The sequence below is a fragment of the Phyllostomus discolor genome, chromosome 13 (assembly GCF_004126475.2).
Source record: "Phyllostomus discolor isolate MPI-MPIP mPhyDis1 chromosome 13, mPhyDis1.pri.v3, whole genome shotgun sequence".
Taxonomy (NCBI): domain Eukaryota; kingdom Metazoa; phylum Chordata; class Mammalia; order Chiroptera; family Phyllostomidae; genus Phyllostomus; species Phyllostomus discolor.
Genome location: NC_040915.2, coordinates 71,679,311 through 71,702,532, shown reverse-complemented (window position 1 = coordinate 71,702,532; position 23,222 = coordinate 71,679,311). Strand labels below are relative to the sequence as shown.

General features: G+C 40.1%; 1 protein-coding gene across 5 annotated transcripts in view; it reads right to left on the bottom strand.

Moving 5' to 3' along the window:
* JHY (junctional cadherin complex regulator) overlaps positions 1-23,222 on the bottom strand; it is a 94,494-nt gene that overhangs the window by 54,242 nt on the left and 17,030 nt on the right. For all 5 annotated transcript variants that reach the window (XM_036013703.1, XM_036013706.1, XM_036013704.1 and 2 more), the window contains one exon: positions 13,022-13,541. In XM_036013703.1, the coding sequence (XP_035869596.1) occupies positions 13,022-13,541 (520 nt within the window). The remainder of the gene's footprint in view (positions 1-13,021; positions 13,542-23,222) is intronic.

Below are 23,222 nucleotides of genomic sequence, written 5' to 3'. Positions count from 1 at the left end.
TCAGTGCATTTGCCCATTCCACAATAGGTGATTTAAGAGCATACCTGCCCACACCATGCTGAGTGTTCAATGGGTTTTGACCAAAAAACTGCGTGACTCTCATGCCCTACCCTCCCAATTCACCTGATCTCACCCTGAGTAACTTCTGTTTGTCTCCCTGGATGAAAAAGTTCTCACAGGGAAATGTTTTGCCAGTGTGGAAGAGGTGAAACAAAAAATGGCAGAAGCACTAAAAGGCATCAAAATTGACAAGTTCAAAACCTGTTTTGAGCATCGGGGAAACATCTCAAGGTGTATTGCATCAAATGGAGAGTACTTTGAAGGTGACTGAAATTTAAATATGTAAGAATAAGTACACAATTTTTTATAAATAAATTCTGGGTTTTTGGGAGTCTCCACTTACAATCTATCTCGTCTGGCTAGATTTGTGGTTGGTATTAAAGCCAGGCAGCCAACTGCCAACAAGTAAGGTAGAACTAGGACCTCATCTTCCATTTTCCCTTACTAGGCCCCAGGCCCACTGGCCCTTCAGCCCTTCGTATGTGCTATGTCCTTTCACACCATACTCTTTTTTCCCATATTTGCAAGGAGGACTCCCTCACCGTCTTTTTGAGCTGTTTAAAATCAGTACTTCCCCAGCCCCAATGCTCCTTAGCCCTCTGCTCTGCTTCACTTCTTGCCTTAGCACTTGTATCACATACTAATACACATACGAATACTTTGTCTGTTGTCCACCTCCTAATAGAAAGTTAGCCTGGGTTTTTGTCTCTTTTGTTCAGTGATTTATTTTCATGAAGTATCGTAGGACAATGACTGACAAATCATAAGCTCCTAACAAATACATATAAATCATGAAGAAATTACCCATTTTCAAAAATGTGAGAGATTTTTAGGAATGTCTCATGCAACCTGTATCAAGGCTGATTCGCTGGCGACCTGAACCCTGCATAACCCAGTGAAGACTGTCTGAGTGGGACCTTTGACGGTCACAGTGTTCAGACAGCCCATCACTCGGACCCTTCAGTGTGTCTCTACGTCACTCCGAGAAAAGGCCCAGATCCAGCACAGTGGCTCTGAAACCTGAGAACATATCAGAATCACTGGAGGGTTTGTTAAAGCTCAGAGGTTTATATATTCAGTATTATTTTGTGTTAGTTTCAGATGTACAGCATGGTGGTTAGACAACCATATATTTTACCAAGTGGTCGCCCTGATACTTGCAGCACCCACCTAGCACTGTATGTAGTCAGTACAATATTATTGACTCTATTCTCCATGCTGTGCTTTACAGACCCGGGACTGTTTTGTCACTGCCGATCTGTACTTCTCAGCCCCTTCTCCCTTTTCACTCATCCTCCAGGCCCCTCCCAAGTGGGAACCATCAATCTGTTCTCTGTCTATGAGTCTGTTTCAATTTTGTTTGTTCGTTTATTTTGTTTTTTAGATCCCACATATAAGGGAAATCATATGGCATTTGTCTTTCTCTGACTTATTTCCCCTCTAGGTCAATCCATGCTGCTGTGAGTGATATAATTTCATTCTTTTCTATGGCTGAGTCATATTCCATTCATTGTACCTATGTACCAGAGCTTCTTTATCCACTCATTATTGATGGGCACTTGCGCTGCTTCCATACCTTGGCTATTATAAATAATGATGCAATGAACATAGTGATGCATATATATCTTTTCAAATTAGTTGTTTGGGTTTCTTTGAATATAAACCCAGAAGTGGAACTGCTGGGTCATAAGGCAGCTCCATTTTAATGTTTTGAGATGACTCCATACTATTTTCCACAGTGGCTGGACCAATCTGCATTCCCACCAACAGTGTACAGGGGTTTCCTTTTCTTCATGTCTGTGTCAACACTTGTTGATTTATTGATGATGGCCATTCTGACAGGTGTGACATGATATCTCATTGTGGTTTTAATTTGCATTTCTCTGATGATTAGTGTCTTTGAGGGTCTTGTCATATGGCCATTGGCCATCTGTATGTGCTCTTTGAAGAAGTATCTATTCAGGTCCATTGCCCATTTTTTAATTGAATTGTTTTTTGATGTTGAATTGTATGAGTTTCTTGTAAATTTTGGATTTTACCCCTCATTGAATATATTACTGGAGAATATCTTCTCCCAATCAGTAGGTTGTCCTTTCATCTTGTTAATATTTTCCTTTTCAGTGCATAAACTTTTTAGCTTGATATAGTCCCATGTGTATATTTTTCTATTTTTTCCCTTGCCTGAAGAGATATATTAGAAACAATACTGCTAAAATGTGTTAGAGATTTTACTGCCTATGTTTTCTTCTAGGGCTTCTATGTTTTCAAGTCTTACATTTAAGTCTTTAATTCATTTTGAGTTTATTCTTATATATAGTGTAATAAGGTGGCCTAGTTTTATTTTTTTGCATGTATCTGTTCCATTTTCCCAACACCATTTATTGAATAGACTGTCTTTACCTGTATGTTCTTGCCTCCTTTGTCAAATATCAATTGACCATACAGGTGTGAGTTTATTTCTGGGTTCTCTACTTTGTTCCAGTGATCTATATCTGTTTTTATGCCAGTAACATGCTGTTTTGATTACTATGGCCTTATACATATAGTGTGATATCAGGTAGCATGATACCACCAAGACTGATCTTCTTTTTCAAGATCGCTGTGGCTATTCAGGTTTTTTTTGGTCCCATGTATGTTTTTGGAGTTTTGTTCTAGTTTTGTGAAAGATGCCATTCATATTGATAGAAATTGCATTGAATCTATAGATTACTTTGGATAGCATGGACATTTTAATGATGTTACTTCTTCCTATCCATGAGAACAGCACATGCTCCCACTTACTTGTATCTTTTTCAATGGCTTATTATATTCTGAGTACAGGTCTTTTATCTCCTTGGTTAAATTTATTCCTAAGTATTTTTATGCAGTTGTAAATGGGATTTTTTTTTAGTTTCTCTTTCTGATAGTTTAGTTTATTATTGATATATAAAAAGGCACCAATTTCAGTTCTAGTAGTTTTTGGTGGAATCTTTAGGGTTCTCTTTATATGGTATCATGTCATCTGCAAATAGTGACTGTTTTACTTCTTGCTTTCCATTTTGAATGCCTTTTATTTCTTCTTGTTGTCTGACCACTGTGGCTAGGATTTTCAGTACTCTGTTGAGTAAGAGTGGTAAAAGTGGACATCCTTATCCTGTTCTTGTCTTGAGGGAAACTCTTTTAATTTTTAAAACAGAGTTTTAAAAGCCTCACTTTAGAGTTTATGATTCAGGAGTTCTGAGTGGGACTCAAGAATCTGCAATTTTAATGAGTTCCTGGGTGCTGCTACTGCTGGTTCGAGGACCACATTCTGAGAATCTCTGCTTTAAAATGCTATACAAGGGCCTATGTGAAAGGCACCTGCCAATTTCTCCAGCTTAAATACCCATGCTCCCTTCCTCACAATCTAGCTACACACAGCACAGCACTATGCCGCCTTCTCCTTAAGTAAGGTACTGGGTTAAGCAATACTTCCCCATCCTCCTTTCAGATGTCTCAGATAATGCCCACAGCTGAATGCTCACGGCAGGTCAGCTACTCATAAGTATGCCTCATACTTCTGTCTCCACTAGTTAGTTTGCATGTTTACCAAGAGTCTTTTACATTTGTTCCCAAGCCTGTTTATTCTTATTGAAAGTATTGAAGTTATGGAATTTATTTAAAGATTAGACCCTATGGGGAAATCTGAGTGTGGATAGTTATTTTCATTAAAAACTAAGTTAAATAATATAGAATAACCCAATAACAGCAAATGGCAAAGTAACATGTTGAGGAAAAAAATGTAAAAGATAAGTGGAAACATCCATAAAAATCTGTAAAGATTTTGTTATTAGATTGTTTCTAAAGGCTTTTTAAGTTTCTATTTTCCTTTCAAGAAATCAGTAGCAGAGATCAGATGCTCTCAAACTGATGAAAGAAAGACAGTGCGAGACTCCAATCAGCAGATTGTGCACCGACAGGAAAGGCCTTGGCTCCCCAGGAAAAAAACAGCAAATTCACATGTATTTTATGTTGTGAGACACATAGGTATCACTTCCCATTCTGCTTTAAACACTTTATCTGATTAAAGTCCTGCTAGTTCCTGCTATACCAGCAGGCTTCCATAATACTTACACAGTGTCCACTCCTCCTCTACACCATTGCTGTGCTCCCTTTTCCTGCGACTCCTTTGCTGCCCACCTACACCTGTTTCCTCTGCTTCTTTTAAAGAATCAGGTCATGAGGCCTCCTCTGTGAAGGCCTCTCTGACTTCCCCTGACAGGCAGAGGCACTTCTTCCCGTGGGTTCACTCGGGACTCCACATGTCTCCGGTGCAGCGGTTATCTCTTGGTACTGTTTATATGCCGGCTTCCCACTTGCCAGAAGCTGCTGAAGAGCAGAGTCACTAATAGCAGCAAGGGTGATGCCAGACTGAGTGAGGCTGAATCAGTACACGAGGGCATTTAATAAGGAGGCCAAGTGATGCCCATCGCCTTGCTCCTGGCTTTATCGCACAGCAGTGCAGTACGGTACCAGTGAAACAGGCAGCGCTATCAGGCACACCAGGCACATGTTTGAAAGCTATCCTTAGAAATGATTATGTATGTTGGCATTCCACTTTTCGAAAGGGAATGCTTCAGCTATGTGTGAAGTTTTCTTTTCACAGACCTGTCATCAGTAATGTTGAATTAATGAAGCATCACTTTATAGATGATACAAATCATTAGGCAACTAAGAGATGAACAGTGCACACAAGAAAGACGCCTTACAAATGCCTTGTATTGAAAATTCCATAAAGTTCAATTTAAATTACGCTGTTGTAAGTAAGTGCTCTTGTTGTAGTTGCACAGGGCAAAATGAAAAAATCTAAAAATCAATAAACATACACAGAGTAGCCACTCTGTAGAACAATTTTTACATATATAATAGGAGAGGTGGGACTCAAAAACACCAGCAAACTAGAAGAATTCTATAAAAAAAGAGTTCCATGTTTCTAACTGAATATAATTGGAAAATAATAAAGGTAAAGCTTAATTTCATAGACAACTAAGAGTTTCCCTAAACTCAAAACTATGGCAAAGGAGAGCAATATCTCACTTGGTAATGATTTTATCTGGTAAGAAATTAAATTTAAATCAAATGTTCAATAATAAATATGACCTTTACATAGGGCTATATGATTATACCAAGTTTTCTCTTACAGTAAGTACCTTGTTTGGTCACCCCAGTAGTCTTGGGTCTGAGTTACAGGGCAAACACCGGTGACCTCACTCTACTAGGGAAAAATAAGGCCCAGCAAGATTTTGTGATTTTCTAAAAGTGATAAATTGCTTCAATAACAATAGGGCTCAAATCAAGTCTTTTGAATACAGGAATACAAATTCCAGTATTTAAGTCAACAGCACAAGTTCCAATTAGTTTTTCTTATTATTTCATTTTTTAAATAATAGAATTCTGGACTCCCTCACCCCCACATTTAAAATTGCATCCCTTTGTTGAAAACAGTACTTACTGAAGGCCAGGCTCTGGGAGCCAGAGGTGTCAGCACATGCTCTCGTGGAGCTCAGAGTCGTGGGAAGGCATACAGACACACTAACAAAACTAACTAGTCGCTGTGCTGGCTGTTCTGGGACAAGGGAGGCAATGGGAGGAAGGGTGTTTAGAGAGTCTTCACAGAGGCAGGGGCCTTTAAGCTGAAGCTCCAAAGGAAGGTAGGGTTTTCTTAAGCAAACAAGTCAGAGAAGCGCAGTGGGTCCATCAGCATGAAGAGACCTGGGGATGCAGGGAGGGAGGTGGCGTGACAAAGGATGAGGCTGAATCCGCAGGAAGGTCACAGAGGCCTTGAGTACCACTCTGAGAAACAGCATGGCAAGTGTGAGGGGTGACTAGGTGTATGCCCTTTGCTGACAGCCTTTTGGGAGCCACACCACAGAATGGGCTGCTAGACCATAAGGGGGCTATCCTTTTGACTACGCTTCGTTCTTTCTCCACCTGAAGCCACACACTCTCAGGCACTGTAGCCTGAACTAACGTCTGTTCAGAAAGGCCTATGCCCAGAGTGAACTCCTTTCCTAGCCCAGTGGTAGTAACAGCTTTCCTTGACTGAGTGTCTGCCAGGCACCAGGAGTTTTGTAGGAATCTTCCACTAGCCTCCAGGGCAGAAACTGACTACATACAATAGATGAAGCACATAAGGCTTAAAGAGTCAGTGGTTCAAGTATCCAGGAAGCACTACCTGCTAGTATGCTTAAGAGCCAGGATTTAATAATTCGTGATGGATTCCCACAGCAGGGTTTGCTTGGGTTTCATTTTTCTCCTGTTACATTAGGTCACTGCTCTGAGAGAGGCTGCCACCGAGGCTGGCTCGGACCAAAGCTGTCCCCCAGGGCCTGCCAGCACAGTCCACTCTCCTCTGGTCCACTCACGCACGGCCTCAATGGTGTCACCTTGAGAGCACTTTCCCAGTGACATCCCTCATTCCTTTTCTAAATAGTTTATTCAGCCTCCTTTGAAGCACCTGAAATTATTTTGCTACATGTTACATTTTTTGCCTGTGTCACATGACTAGCCCCTTCCTTCCAGGTGGGGCTATGAACATCTGCACCAGGGACAGCACCTAGCACATAGTTGTTGCTCAATAAATGTTTGTTGCTGACTGACCTGCTGGCTCAGCAACAGCCACAAAGGTGTGTTGAACTTGAGAATGAGAAGCGGATTCTGTAAGTGGCTTTATATCGTCTTGAAGACTCTATGTAGTTAAATAATCTTTCTATATCCACATTTGTAAAGTATCTGTACTTTCTTTCCAAGAAATTACAAGGAAAGAGAAGAATAACATGTATAAAGCACTTAACTCTCTTCTCTGAGCCCATACTAAATTTCAGCATCACCAGTCTTAAAAGTCACATTAAAGTCAAGATAGAAAAGAAAGGTAGCTCATTTTTCAAGACATAATTTCCTTTACTGGTAGAACATAAACTGACTCAAACTCTAATGAGTTTCAGACAAATCCTTCTGGCTACTGAGTAGCTCATGAATCCAAGCACTGAATGTTCACCAGCCAAGTTTGTGTCTAGATGTGGTGCTTAGGTGCCCTCTAGTGTTATGTTTTTTTATTCAATTCCTGGCTCTACGCATCATGTGACTAAGATCTGACTGTGAATTCCAAAGTGACTTTTCCAGTGCATTTTAATGTGCTATTGACAGGTCTATGAAAAATGCCCAAAAGGTTGTGCAGCAATTGAATTTAAAAATCAATGGTTCTACTCTGAGCCATTACTTACAAGCAGAAATAACACAATTTTGGTGACGCTGAACAACTCAGGGCATGAAGGTACAAGGGTTCCTACAAAATGCTGTGTAGTACAAGTACACAGTCATGCTTCAAAACCGAGAGCTCGGAAAAGGTGTGGCGTGCACAGCTGTGCTCCCGCCGGCTCCTCTCCACCCTGTACAATTAACCATCTGTGGGCCCTTCCAAAGGTTTTATGTATGCCAAGGAAATATGATCTATATTTGTTAACCTCCCCACCATTTTACACTGTTCACACTACTCTAGACCTTTCCCTCTTAATAATAAATCCTGATAAGCTGTCCATAACAGTTTATAAAGATCATCTCCATCTTTTTAAATCGTCACCCACAACAGTGGGATGTTCACTGATTCTTTAGAGAGGCAGGGAGAGTGAGATGGAGAGAAAGAAGGGCGGGGGAGAGAAACACTGATCGGTTACCTCCCCAAGAGTGTGCCCTGACCACGGACTGAACCCACAGCCCAGGTACGTGGCCTGACCAGATTCGAACCAGCAACCCCTTGGCATCCGGAGCAACGCTCCAATCGAGCCTCTTGGCCAGGGCATCCTCGTTTTTAAGCAGCGGCAGTTGTACTCTATTGTTTCAATACACCATGATTTACTTCAGTGCTCCCAGATGACAGACATTCGGGCGGTTTCCAGTCTTTTGTTATTGTAAAGAAGGGTGAAATAAATGACCTTACACAGGAGTTATTTCAAAACTGCACACATGTAACTAGGATACACTCCTAGGTGAGGCATGTGTCGGGTCAAACAAAAATAATAATCACTAACCTTTATATAGTGTTTGCTCTAAGCCAAGCATTGATCTGTACATTCTACACAAATTAACTCATTTATTCAACGTGCTTAATAATCCTAAGAGGAAGGAACTATTATTATCTCCATTTTAAAATGAGAAAACTGAAGCACCGAGAGGTACAACAGGCTGCTCAGGGACACGCAGCTAGCAGGAATTAGTGTGAACCCACCTGTCTTCAAAGTCTACACTCCTGGCCATTACACTTGATTTTCTCAAGGGGTGTATGTATGTATATTTTAAATAGATACTAACAAAATTTCCCCCATACTGGTATACTAATTTATTCTTTCACCAGCTTGATTGTACTTTTTGCCTATAGGTTCATCAGACTTGGGAAATATTGTTGGTTTAATTATAGATAAAAAATGAAACCCCAGTGTAGTATTAATTTGCATTTCTCTTATAATAACTGAGGTTGAATATCTTTTATATACCTAATAGCCACATGTATTAACTTTTCTGTGAATTATCTTTTCATATATTTTGTGTAATTTTATACTGGAGCACTGGTCTTTTTCTTATAGATTTCTAGGAGCTCTTTAGGTATTTAAGATATTAGTATATTGTCTGTGATATAAATTAGAAACATTTTCCCTAGTTTATTCTTTATATTTTGACTTTCATATGCTTTCTTCCTATAGCAGTTTTTGATATTTATGGAGTCAAAGTTATCAATCATCTATAGATTCTAGATTTTAAACAACTTTAAGATTATAGAGAATTTTCATATTTTTAATAGTTTTTTTGTGACTTAAAAATTAAATATTTAATTAATTTAGAATTTATCTTGTTGTATGGCATGAGGTATGGATCCAACTTTAGTTTTCCCCAGGTGGCTTATCCAGTTGTTTCACTGAGCAGCTCCTGACTCCCTCACTGATTTGCGACCCCGCCTTTATCAAATCTTCATTTTAGATCTTACATTCTCATATGGAATTTGGTTTTATTTCTAGACTTTCTATTCTACTCTTCCATTTTTCTACCTGCACATGCATTAAATACTACCTTAGAATTTAATTATTGAGGCTTTATCATACACTATACTATCTAGTAGGGCTATATTCTCGCAGGACTTTTAATTTCCAGAGCTGTCTTTATCATTCATGCCAATTTTTCATGTGAACTTCATAATCAGCTTTTCAAGTCTTATTTTAAGAAAACTATCAAGAGTTTTATTGGGATGTTATAAGCTTCTTTGACTCACTTTCAAATCTTCCTAAGTACAACACACTACTTAAGACCCTTAAGTCTGATTCAAAGGGGGCATAGGTGCTTACAAAAAATAAAAATTAAAAAGCTGAGTCTTCTTGGTTGTGTGTAATAGTAATTGAGATTTATTTATTCATTCATTCAACAATAGATGTTATTTATCCTCTCGATGTTCCTAGTTGTAAGACATCTGTCATCTTTCAAAAAAATTAGAAGAAAATAGATGTTCAAATACGAAAAACTTACAGAAGGATGCTGCTTAATCTAACCTGCCATCCCAATTTCATACCTCCTACCTCTCAGTCAAAGGAATACTCCTAGAGGCCACTGATATCACCAAAGCTTTGTGGATACTGACTTACCCCACTTTGGCTTTAGTTTTCTGATAAATGCCTTGTTTTTTATACTCTCGCCACTTGTTATTCAAAGTGTGGTTCGTGGAGCAGCCTTGGCTTGTTACAAATGCAAGCTCTTGTGTCACCCCAGACCTACTGGATCAAAATCTGTATTTTAACAAGATTCTGAGGTAGTTCATTAGCACTTTAAAGTTGGAGCAAAAGGTCAGTGGTTCTCAAAGTGTGGACCTGATAACAGAAGGGGCATCCTCTGGAACCACGCAGAAAATTCAGATCCTTGGGCCCAGCCTGACACCTCCTGAACCAGAAGTTCTTGGGCTCCGTCCAGTAACCTGGCTTAATGAGCCCTCAGATGATCTCACGCGTGCTAATGATTAAGAACCACTGCTCTGGACCAGCGATCAATCTTGGCCGGCCCTGAAAACTCCCCGTGCTTATAGGGCACCCCAAATGAATTAAATGAGAATTTCAGAATTTCGGGCTTCAGAACAGTGAGTCACCATTTTTAAACGTTTCCAGGTGATTCCAACGTGAAGTCAAGGGTGAAGAGCCTCTGCTCTGTCTCAAGCAAAACTTCTCAAACCTGCTTCACATCAGAGTCACCTGAGGGTCTTAAAAAAAAATTCTGATGCTCAAGTTCTCACTCACAGATGTGAAGCAGCCTGCAGGAAGCTGAGAATCACTTTTTTTCCACCCAATGTTTAGTTTCTCAGGAGGTTCTAATATCCAGCCAGGAGTTCAAACCACTGCTTTAGGAGTACCTTTTTCCCCATATAAACCTCAAGTCAGCCTAAAGAGGATCAAGTTTGGATGTAATGGAAGAGATGTAGCTTTCAATTCCTATATATTTACTGAGTCCTTGCAGTGTGGGTGGCTGGTTACTATGAAGATTAAAAATAAGTTTAGCCCTGGCTGGTGGGGCTCAGTGGACTTAGTGCTAGCCTGTGAACCAAAAGGTTGCTGGCTCGGTTCCCAGGCAGGGCACATGTCTGGGGTGCAGGCCAGGACCCCAGTTGGTAGCATGTGAGAAGCTGCCAATGGATGTGATCTCACATCGATGTTTCTCTCCCTCTCTTTCTCCTTCCCTCCCTCTCTCTCTAGTAATAAATAAATAAAATCTTAAAAAAATATATGTTCAAAGCATAGTTCCTGCTCATAAGAAGATATATAAATCTGCGCTGGTGCAAAAAGACTACACATTTCTTAAACTAAATAATTATTTTAAAGTAATATGTTTCATGCTACCGACTATAATATGGACTAAAAAGTTATACATTATCATTATATCATTGTTAGGTCAAACTAATTTTTATCCTTCTAAAAGAATATAAAATGAGGAAAATATATGTTAGAAATGGTTATGGAACAATTTTGAATACAATTAGCAACCAGCCCTTAGATATTTGAACCTGGAGAAAGCAATGGACAAGGTAAATGGCTAAAGGCTAATTCACGAGCTTGAAGACTGGGAAGCCCTACAATGCTTTAAAGTCTCTTGCTATAATGAAAATTGTGCTATGGAATCACTGACAACTCAACCCAATAAGGTTTAGTAAATTAAGTTATAACTACTAAAAAATTAACAATCAAATATCAGCAATGAAAGAGTTTATATTTAACATTTTCCTTTTTATTATTAGAAATATAACTACTTATTTTAGCCTATTTAGCTCTCCTTTTATATCAGCTTCTTTTGACAACACATTTAAAAAAAAATTGAAACATATCCTAGCCTGAGAGAAATAATTAGCTATAAATATTTTTCACATATACTAGGCTATCAAATTTATTTATAATTTTAAATGAGCAATCAAAATTCAAAATTTCATATCAGTTTTGTGAAACAAGCAAGTAGATTAAACATCTAAAACTGGGTCAAAATCTTTTAAACTCTGCTTCAATTTAGCTAAATATTTGTTTTGATAATTCAGCTAAATATACGACACCCACTCCTTTGTTTTATTATTAGTCACGAAGGCAAGGATGTGACATAATTCTTTAAGACTACAAAAGAAATTTCTTTTTTAAAATTTAAATATCTAATTGGCTTTATTAAGTGAGTCATGAATTGGCAGCATGTCATCTAGCAACTGGAAAGGTGCTCCTTCTCAAGGGAGTTTCTAAATCAAGAAAATAATCACAAATGTTCACCCCATCTCTCTTGTTCCATCAGAAAATACAGGTTAAACGAGGCCAATTTAGGTTTGGAATAGGCTTACAGGAATCCCCACTTAATGTTGTAAGGTCTCCTTCTATTATTGACCCCACCATAGCAGATGATGAATTTCAAGCTCCTCCCCCAATAAGGGTGGTGGACACTTATTCAACCACATTTTCTTCTCGTGTCCACAGGGGAACCATTCATTAGATGGTGGGTTGATATGACCTTTACCTGCACCCACGAAATAGAACTAAGTTTTCTGGATTCAACAGGTTTTGAATCCATCATCTGGGATAGAATTTACCTTTGAAATGGTCATATAAGAAAGGGAGGACATTTATTATTATCCTAATTTTATAGATGGACAGACTAAGGTTTAATCAGGATAGGATAGTAAAGGATGCTGTAGGGATTATCAACGGGAGTTGGAAAGGTAATAGAATGTTTTGGATTTAAAAAAATACCCCATGTTGTATCTGCCCTCCTCCCACTCCCAACCAGTAAGTACACAGCATCTGACTGAGAATCACTTCTGTACGTGAGTTGCCACTATCGAATGTCTTGTCATCTCCAATGTGTTGGGGGCAGTTAATCAGGTTGCTGCAAAGGCAACCGACACAGGGAATCAAGATTTCTCCATTGGAGTGTGTAGTTTAAATAAAGTCTGTAGTTCCTTGAATGAAAACATTTTAGAGATAATCAATGAATTGCAGCAATTACAGAACTATAAACCATTCATGACTTTTACTTTGCTTTTAGGAATTTGTGGAATAATTCCCTAGGGCATTAGATTTTCTTAGGCAGGTATTAACACTGCCACCACTTTCTCAAAGAAGTGATACCCAGCCATTTCAAACAAAGGCAAATTCCAGTTTAGTGCTTAGTGTTTCAGGTGACTTTTTTTTCTTTATAACTTGAGTTCTGGTTCAGAGCCAAGACTCAAACTATAAGAGAAAGTTTATTTAGAGATTTACAGAGGTACGAGAATTGAGTGGCAGAAGAAATGAGCTCAGGAAACAAGTTACAGAGTCAAAAGAAGGGGCTCTTGGAGCTTAGGAGAGAGAAGGGTCAAACTAATGTGGGGTGGGGGGATGGGAAAAACGGGAGCCTGCTCCCAGGAGGGAGAGCACCCTGGTGAGATTTTAAAGTAACTGCTACATACCTGTTCTGTGTGAGTTTCCTCCCTTTTTCTATTGTGAAGTTGAAGGTAAGAGTCCACTTTAGGGGTAGGTAATCCCAAAGTCAGCTTATTTTTTTCCACAAAATATTGTTTGGACTTCCTTCGGCGAGGGCCACGTGGTCCTGACGAGAAAACCTCTTTACGTGACTTGGAACTCTTCGAGTAAGGAGAGGGGCTTCTGGATTTCTCTGCCACATCATTGTCGCTCAACTCTGAAAACAGCTTGCTGCGATGGGCACCATGCTCATAGTTTGGGCTTAAAAATTCACTACCAAGTAAGGAGGCTTCGCTCTGTGGGCTCTTTTTCTGTTCGCCCTTCCCCCCTGGGAGTTCCAGTGAAGTCTCCCTGGAGGGGTAGAGTGGACCCAAAGTCAGATTTTCTGTGGAGCTGTCTGGAGACTCTGGCGATGTTTCCACACTCAATGACTGCCCTTCTCCTCTCTTACTCTTCCAGTTTGGGTCATAGCGGAGATCTGAGTATTTGTCTTCTTCTGGGTGTTGGCTGCCCAAAGCAGAAAAGAAATGCCAAGTACTTAAGATAAATTTACTCATTACATTTAGTTGCTCATTTTATTTGAAATCAATCTCAACCCATCTCCGATAATTTTCCTTTTACTATCAACATGTTAAAGACATTATTTCAGGCATTTTCAAATTAGGCCTGTACACCACCCATGAAAAAGGTCTTAGAGGCACCTTGAGAAAGGTCTTAATTATTCAAGTTTATTAAAACAGGGACTAGAAACTGGGGACAGTTAATTTCTAAACACCAGAAAACAACTAACAAACAAATGCCTCTAATATTAAACCAGCCAATGACTGTGGTCTGAGAAATGCTATTACTCATGAACACCATAAGTATTTCAGCAGCTGAAGATGAAGCTGACTTCACGCTCCAGCTGGTCATGCACACATTTGGCTATTTATCTAAGAAGGAAAACACGAGCATTACCCGGACACTTGTCTCTGTCTACTCCCTTTCAGGAGGAAACGAGATATATCCCAACTGAATTCCTACACAGGTTCTCCTCCTTTTCGATGGTTTTACTTTTCAGTTCATTTTATGTTTGTCGACTTTATCAAATGCACTACAGAACAATCCCCAAGATTTAGAATCAGGTGGTGGCTCAGGTCTCTGCACAGAAAACTCAGCAGACAGGTCAGGGTTTACTTTAAGCTGTAGGGCAGCCCTATTTGAATAAAAGGTTAAACTGATTGTCCTGGCTGAGGGAAGTGAACTTGACCCCAAATAAAGTCCTCTCTTTTCCCCATGGCAGTCTCAATTTGTAATGTACCTTCCAGTCTTAACCCAAAAAGAAAAAAATGCTGGTAATATGGCATATTTAATGGTCCCTTTGATCTTCAAAAGCTAAATGGGAGAGATTTTCCTCCCTTGAGTTCAGCAGATGCAATCCTCTAATCAAAAAGGAAAATGTAAATCAGCCAGCTTTTTTATGCTATTTGATATTCCCATTTACTGAGGACATAATTTTATGCTGAGTAAACAAACTAATGGTGCACCTGATGCTAATTTACTCTTCTTAACATGGACCTAGATTTCTTTGATTTGATGTAAAGCAAAAACTAGAACAAAAAGCCAAAACTCCCATGTCTTGCTAAATTGTTGTTGTGAATTTTTCAGTTCACATATTAAGATGGAAAACTTTCTGGAATAGGAGGGTCTTCCTTTGCCACATATCAGGGAAAGAACGGATATATTCCTCCAGCAAAATGCCTGGATGAAGATGGCCCTCGTCTATCAGGAAACTGAACGCCAGATTGTGTGCCTCGCCGTGCCCTACACACCATGACAACCGACACCTTTGGGGCTTGGACAAGCTTTCCTCTCTGATGTCCCTTCACAGGACTCACCACAATTTTGGCTCTGCCTGTTGCTTGTTCTAAGGGTCACTGGGTGTGTCTTAGGGGCATGGAGCTGTCCAGCAGGACATGCAGGACTTGGGACTGTATAGGCCTGGACTTAATTAAGTTCTGGGTCTGTCACTACCTGCCTGAGTACCAGCTGGCAGATCATGTTCCCTCAAGCCAGTGTCTCTCCACTGTAAGTGAGGATGAGTTACATTTATTCTATTTCTCAGGACTGCATGAGGATCAAAAATGAGACATTATATCTGAATTAACATTCTGTATTTGGGCTTATTTCACTTTTCACTCTGGGGACCTTGTCCCCTCAGCTGGTGACGGCTGTGGGCACCGGGCACTGCGGGTTAGCCTCCCCTCCCTCACCGAGTCCTCTGCCCTCTGCCAGAGACGGGAGAATCAGTAAGGTTTCTTAAATAAAGACCCGAGCCTCTAAAAATACTCTAGTCAACGCAAATGTAGTATTCAATATTTATTTAAAAAAACCAATAGTAGTAAATTAGAACATAAACGTGCAGAAAAGCTTCTTGCATTGGACCAAATTAGTGACTGATTTTAGGGCTTATCTTGCACTGTTACAGGTAAGGTTCCACTGTGGTCGTTTAGGCAGGAATGAAAGGCAAGGCCCGCCCCAGGTACAGCTTCAAGTAAGCAAAGATATAAGATATTTTCTAATGAAGAAAGGGGCTGTTTCACCATATCCACGATATATTGAAAGGAAAGAGTGAACTTAAGTCTCCTCATTGATGTGTTTAACTCAACAGAATTGAACTTTCCTTATCCATTTGCTCACACATTGATCAGACAGGTATTTACTGAGTGCTTGTGAGCCTGAGGAATACCTCAGTGGGCTCTCAGCCTCGTGGGGGGAAGCAGATTAGGAAACAAGCAATGGCAACAGGAGTGACACCAGAGCTCTCAGAACTCAGCAGGGATAGCCATCCCGTCTTGCAGGGTCAGGAAAAGCTGAGGCCTAAGGCCAAGAAGGGCAGGAAGTATATGACAGGCTGAGGAGACAACATGGAAAAGAATGGAGGGGAAAGAAAACATGGTGCTTTCCAAGAACAAATTCTGTGTGGGTGAAGTGGAGGGTGGGAGCAGGGAGGGTTGAGGAGTACAGCTCAGAACTAGGGAGAGGTCATATCTTGAAGGGCTTCATGAACGCTGTGAAAGAGTTTGGCTCAACTAAATTTATTGCAGAGTTTGAATTTAATTAGCAAAAACAATTTAATTAGAGAGCAAAGACATCATAACACAAACACTTTCAGATAGTGAAAATAATGAACTTTTGAAAGGAATTATCTACAGAGGTTGTAAGGGTTTTGGGGGGTTGGAAGGTGTTAGAACGTGTAGTCCTTCACGGTGTTTAAAGTAGGGGCCGGCGACCTTTCAAAGTGACTCATCTCATGGGGATCACTGTTCTGCTCCTTAGTCATGGGGAAGGACGTGGGTGCTGATCTAGGGAATGCTTAGAGTGAATGTCTAGTTTTTTCCCAGAACAACACTATGAGGTCAGTACTATTATTATCCCCATTTAATAGATGAAGAAACTGAGCCTTAGAGAGCTTGTGTAACTTTCACAAGGCCACAGAGCTAACAAATGGAAGGGCTGGGATATAGACCTGGCAGTCTGTCCTAGGACCTGGCTCCTGTCCATTAGGTGGCCCTTAATCATGTAGCTGTTCCCAAAGGTGGCAGTGAAGCACACATTGTCACAGGGCCTGCCTCATGGAAGTTAGTGAATTGATCAGTTAGTCAGTTGGCCAGTCAACAAATATGTACTGAGTGGCTCCCCAGGTACTAGGCACTGAAGATGGAGTGGTAAGCAAAACAGAAGCAGGCTGATGGACCTTGCGTGCTAGTGAGGAAGATGGGCTTGTTGCACCAACTGTAATGATCAATTAACAAATTAGATAGGTAAAGAGATATAGAATGTTATGGGTATTTAAAATAGGACATAACCTTGTTTGTCACTGAAAATATGTTAACCTTATTTGCAGATTCAGTTGCTAGAATACATCACAAAGTCCATTCCACCTCTATTGTTCTATGATCCTATGATAAACTCACAAAAGACTCAATAACCAAGGAATGTCTACTATTAAGAAAAGTAGTTGATCTTCAATGACTGAAGGAAATGGATTCCGAGTTCCATCTGTGCAGTAATACCACTGAAAATACCGGCACTCCGATTGGTCATCATTTTAATCAGCACCAGCTGACAATGGCATGACATCTAGTCAGTCATGGTGTAGACCTTCCTCAGTCCCAGGGACTTCCCCTGGTGCCGTGCTTCTCTGAGTGACCACGAGGAGTACTCTGGTTCTGAGAAGGGCCATAGCGGAGCATCTCAGGATAAGGGCCCTGGAATCCGACTGCTGGTACTCAGTTCCTGGTGCTACCAGTTCCTGTGTGTGTATGGGCCAGTCAATAAACTTCTCTGTGCCTCTACTTCCTTATCAATAACACAATATGGTTTATAATACTACCTACCTCAGAGTGTGGTTGAGAGGATTAAGCAAATTTATAAATGCATAAAACTTAGAACTATGCCCTCAACACTGAGTAAAGACCTGGTGAGGGTGAGCTCTGAGGGTGTTTCAGTGAGCTCTCTCATTGGTTGCTGGCTTGCTGTGTATTACCTTCAGTGGCCATGAGGCCACATTGCTGTGTACTGTGCTTCCTGCTGACGGGCCTCTGGGGGTTCTTTCCCCAGAGCTTACCTTATTGCCAGGGTACTAAGTTGTCTTGTGACGCACTAAGTGGCAACTTAGTGGCCTGAAAAAATTAACACATGTTTAAAAATCCAGTTTTTAACACAACTTAAATGTCATGGACAAATCTGTCAAAACTGTGATTTAGGAAATGAGATTAAGAAATGTCAGTGTCTCTGCAAGACAAAATATTTTAACTGCTGAAAAGTGGTGAGGAAGATAAAACTAGGAGAATCAAACTACTGAGACCTTCAGAAATTCTAGCCTCAAAAAATTTCTGTTTTTTTAATCCTCACCCAAGGACATTTTGTTTTCATTGTTTTCAACGAGAGAGGAAGGGAGAAAGAGGGAGAAAGGAAAAAAAAAATCAACGTGAGAGAGAAACATTGGTTGGTTGACTCCTACAGGCGCCGTGACCAGGAATTGAAACCACAGCCTGGGTACGTGCCCTGACCAGGAATCAAACCCACAACCTTTTGGCCTCTGGGACAATGCTCCAATCAGCCGAGCCACACCAGTAAATTTCCATTCTTAAATGCCATAAAAGCAAGAGTGATGTTTAAAGTAGAATCTAGAAACTACAGAGGGTTTTGAAACAAATCAGACAAAATGAATAACTTTGGCTAAGAAAAATGTTTTTGAACCAATCGTTTGAAGAGACACTCTAATAATGTATGTATATGAGACAGAGTCTGAAAATGCAGCTCTTAACAGAGCATTAATCACACTTTAGCGTTTACACCTGTGTCAACTATCTCACACTATTCCCTCTTCCCTTTCTCTATGGAAATCACGTTGGTACAAATAGGAGGTTATGTTTTGCCAAATCACCAGCACAGAAAGCTGTAATCCTTTACAGAAGCAAGTCTAATGGTGGAAATAGAACACGACACTAAAGAACCCCATTGTGCTGGGCCTGTGCGCTGAGTTGCTCAATTGTGTTTTGTGGTCCAGGTCAACACGCAGGGACAGACCGAGTGTGAAGTGCTCCTTCATCAGTGATCATCTCCACACAGAACATGCACCTCTCTCCCTCTGCGTTCGACAGAAGCGTCACACCAACAGTGAGCACGAAACGCTTTTGTTCATGTTCAGACAACAGATGCCAGGTCTCCTCTTCAGATGCCGGGTTAGAAATGGATGCAGGGAGGGAGGGGCGGGGGTCTCTCATGCATGGGCCATGACACTTGCTGGCTTTAATGGACCATATTTGATTAATGACTGTGACAACTTCAAACAAAGCAAAATAAAATCTCCATTTAATGAAAAGCCTCACTTTCAGTATAGTATTCAGTCAAAAAATTACTAAAATTAGAGCATGTTTCTAGCACAATTAACATCCTTTGCACACATAATAAAATTTTCAATAACTGGCCATTTTGTCTGTTGAGAAGGTGAATAAAAGCATTGCTATTAATCATTTAGCAGTTATTTATTTGCTACTTTATTTAAAGTAGCCAGTTAAATTGAAACTGCACATGTTATTATTGATTTAGGTTTAATTTAATCCTTTTAAATAGAACAATTATTGCCAATTTGTATGCCATTAAATCTTTCATGCATATGAACAGCAAATTCGATCTTTATTTAAATGTGAAGTTTTTAATGCTTTTTCAAGAACTATAAAATTGACAACTGTTTCTAAGGATTTCTGAATTCTATGCTCTTCTTAATCTTTTATCAACAGCTTTTAAGTAAATCAAATGAAAAAAAACCCCAAATGATTAAAAAATGACTTTTGCAATTATGAAATAAAATGGTTCCTCAAATACACTGCAATGCTTTGCAAGGATATTTACAACCCAGAATATTTCATTTAATGCAGGCATTTACTCTGACAAAATAATTAAACATTCTAATAGAAAAAGGGTGGTTCGATGAACTGAAGGTGGAAGACCACCCACGGGAATACAAGGGACTGGAGGACTGGATTGTCATCTAGTGAATTTTATTTACAGCAGTTACATACTCCAGATAATTCCACTTAAAACCCTTTCTTTTATTTGACAACAAGTTTATGTCTGAGAAATAACCAGATATTTGTCCCACATTATCAGACTTGTTAGGAACAGTCTCGGTTCAAGGACAATCTGTGAGTCCAGTGAAAATAAACAGCCTGAGGAGGGCATGTCAGTGATTGCAATGTGAAATTCCAGTTCCTCAATTCTATTAAGTTTACCTTTTGTGCAGCAAACGCTGTGTTTTCGCAAAGGAAACGCTGTCTGACACAGCATCTAAGAACACAACTCCTCGCACTCAGTGAGAGTTGACAGCGCTCTGCTAAACTAGAGGGGCTTTGTTGTTCGTTTCATTTTCTAAAAATAAGGGCGAAGAGTCAGGGATCCAGATTTACAGAATTTCTGGATGTTACACTTTCTTTAGGTAGCATAACCAATGAATGGACTTTCTTTAGATAGAATTTCTTGCATTTTAAAAGCCAGATGTTCACAGCACTGAAGTTTCAAGGTGGCTGTGATGTCATGGGAAAAGCGGAGGCCAGGTCTCAACATTTGGGTCCCAGGCCGGGTTTTGCCACTGACTACAGCTGTGTGAACTGGACTGAGTCTTCCCCTGACCCTAGGCGCCAGTTTCCCCTGTTGTACGATAAGGGGACTAGGCTGAACTTTAAGAATCCCAATGGCTCCAAAACTCCACTATTTTAGTAACTGGGTTGGGCCTATCATGTAAAACTTGGCAATCTATGTTTAAATGTTGGGAAAAGCACTTATTTTAAATTCAACACATTAAAAAGTATAGTTATCACAGCTTTCTCTATTTTCAAACTCATCACAGAGTGGAAATAAATGAAAACCATAAAGGTCATGAATTAAACTATCCCTTTAGTTTAACCCTTTTTAAAATATTTTAATCAATTTATTTTTAGACAGAGGGGCAGGGAAGGAGAGAAACATCAATGTGTGTTTGCCTCTCATGCGCCCCCTACTGGGGACCTGGCCCACAACCCAGGTATGTGCCCTGACTGGGAACTGAACCAATGACTCTTTGGTTGTCAGGCCAGCACTCAGTCCACTGACCCACACCAGCCAGGATAGTATCAATCTTCTTAATTCTCCTGATGAACTCATGTGCTTGCCGGTGATATAAACTTAAATTATACTTTGTAAGGTTTCAAACTCACTATTTATTTACTTATTTTAATGTAGTAATGTATCCCTGTTTTGAAATAAGCTAGAAATGAAATGGTTGTTCTCGGAAGGCAATAAACCTGAGAAGTCCCTGTGACTGTAGCTTTCTGGCAAGGACTCTGCCCTTAACAGCCACAATCCATGCCCTCGAGTACTCTCTAATCCCTCCTCTGACTGCTCCTCTGTTACGATGGCACCACGCCTCCGCTGAGGAGTGCAGAATAGGGGCAAATGAATGGACACAGAAGAGGAATGACTAGTACCTCTCACCAAAAGTCTCGTGTCTGATATACTTACTATTCCTGTATGATCTGAAATAGCTACGATGCTAGTAGCTATCCCTGCAATACTGTGTGAAATCCCTAGAATAAGGTGTGTAATGTAATGTACTTGATAGCAATCTATCCTAAAAACAATAGAAATCAACATAGATGAATACTGATAGAACCCCCCAAAAATGAAAGTTGACTCCTGGAAACTCTCAGATGTTCTTAATAATAGAATAGTAGACCTAGCCTCAAGTGTCATTTTTATGCTCCCCATCAGTTAAAAAAAAAAAACAAAAATAAAATCTCTACACCTATGAGAGAAAGTAGTCTATCCTCAGGTTAAGTGTTTCCACTGTGCTATACAAAGCAGTCTGGGAAATTTGAGGGGTAGTGAACATGCTGAGTGTTGGTCCTTACCCACTATCCATCTTGGTTATCTAGTACTGCTGTTTAGGTCCTAGAAACCATCATTCAATACTCCACCTGATTGTGGTATTATTAATCTGAAACAATACAGAGGGGAGCATTTGCGTGGAAAAATTATATACCTCCATAAAACAATAAAAAATGCAGGTTGTTATACTGAGTCTCTTTCTTACTTTCAGACAATTCTGACCATACAATTTAATTTTTAATTGCTCATGGTGCCTTTCTCTCATCCAGTAATTTCTGGCACAAGGAGGTTTATTAGACAGAATAGGGGAATTTTTTTGCAGGCGGTGGTTCCCAGGAGGTGAGAGGAAGACACCTGTGGACCTTGAGGAACGAGCAGCTCCATCTGCCAGGACAGGGGGAGGAACGGAGGCTACTACGACTCTGCTGCCCTAAGAAAGACACAATCAATGCTCATTTATTCTGGGGGCACAGAGTCCCTCAAAATTTAGATGACTTTAATAAAATGAATAATTCTACATGCATCTGTGCTCTGGCCTCAGCTCAGTCCATATTAAAAATGTTATACCATTACTATTTGTTGGATAGTAAAATGGAATCTTTTATCAGATCAGCCTTGATCACCTATCTAGATACATATAATTAGAGGCTCAGGCTCTGCCTCTTAACAACTACATACACTTACGCAGCTCCCAGGACCTCAGTGCCTTGGCAGCAAAATGGGGATAATCGTGTCTATCTAAGAGGCCCCTGTAGGGTAAATGAGACAGCATGCATAAAGCAAATAGTTCTACAAATGGTAGCTAATTACACTTGCATGTACCTGTGAACAAGACTACACACACATACAAACACATATACTAGGCACTGCACTGCTGCTCTCTGATTTTTTAAAAACATGGAGGGTTTCAGAAGGCCCCAACTGAAGCAGGTATTTCTAATGCTCTAGGATGACACTGATCTCTTCTTCGTGAGCGCCAAGGGTCATAAGGCTAGTTCTGGAGTGGCATTGATGGGCAATCATGTGAAGGCCCTCCCTCCACTCTTGAATCATTCACTATAGTCAGTGCAGCTCCAATTTTTGTTAAGAAAAATGTTTTCTCTAATCCATGTACATTGAACTATGGCTTGGCTCTGGTGAGGTAAAAGGAGTAATTGCTTGGAGGAGGTTCTAGTAACATCAAAACCCAAGAGCAGGGCTCAAGGGATTTGTCAGGCAGGTTTTATTTCATTTTTAAGTCTATTTTATTGATTATGCTATTACAGTTGTCCCATTTTTTCTACCCTTTATCCCCCTTCACCCAGTACCCCCATTCCCTCCAGCATTCCCCCCACTTAGTTCATGTCAGTAAGTTCTTTGGCTTCTCCATTTCCTATACTATTCTTAACCTCCCCTGTCAGGCAGCTTTTATAAATGTTGTTTATAAAAGCAAGAAGAAGATTTTCCTTGGATTTAAGACCAGACTTTAACTAGTTTTTTTGAACTACAATTCCCAGAATGCCATCTACCTTACAGAAATGAAAGCATACTTGAATTTTATATTGAAAATGATATCAATTTATCTCCTTCATGGCTCATGAACTACCAGATCTGAGTGACAACACACCCAGGCAAACTCTCAAGACCTAAGTAGGCAGAGAAAGGGCCAATGACTAAACACTCACATGGATATTGTTTCTGAGGCATAATTTAGCTGAATGCTTCAGTTCTGTGTTCCTTGTAGTGGAGAACTGTCCTCCTACTGTGCAATGTATAACTCATTCTAACCCTGGGGATTAT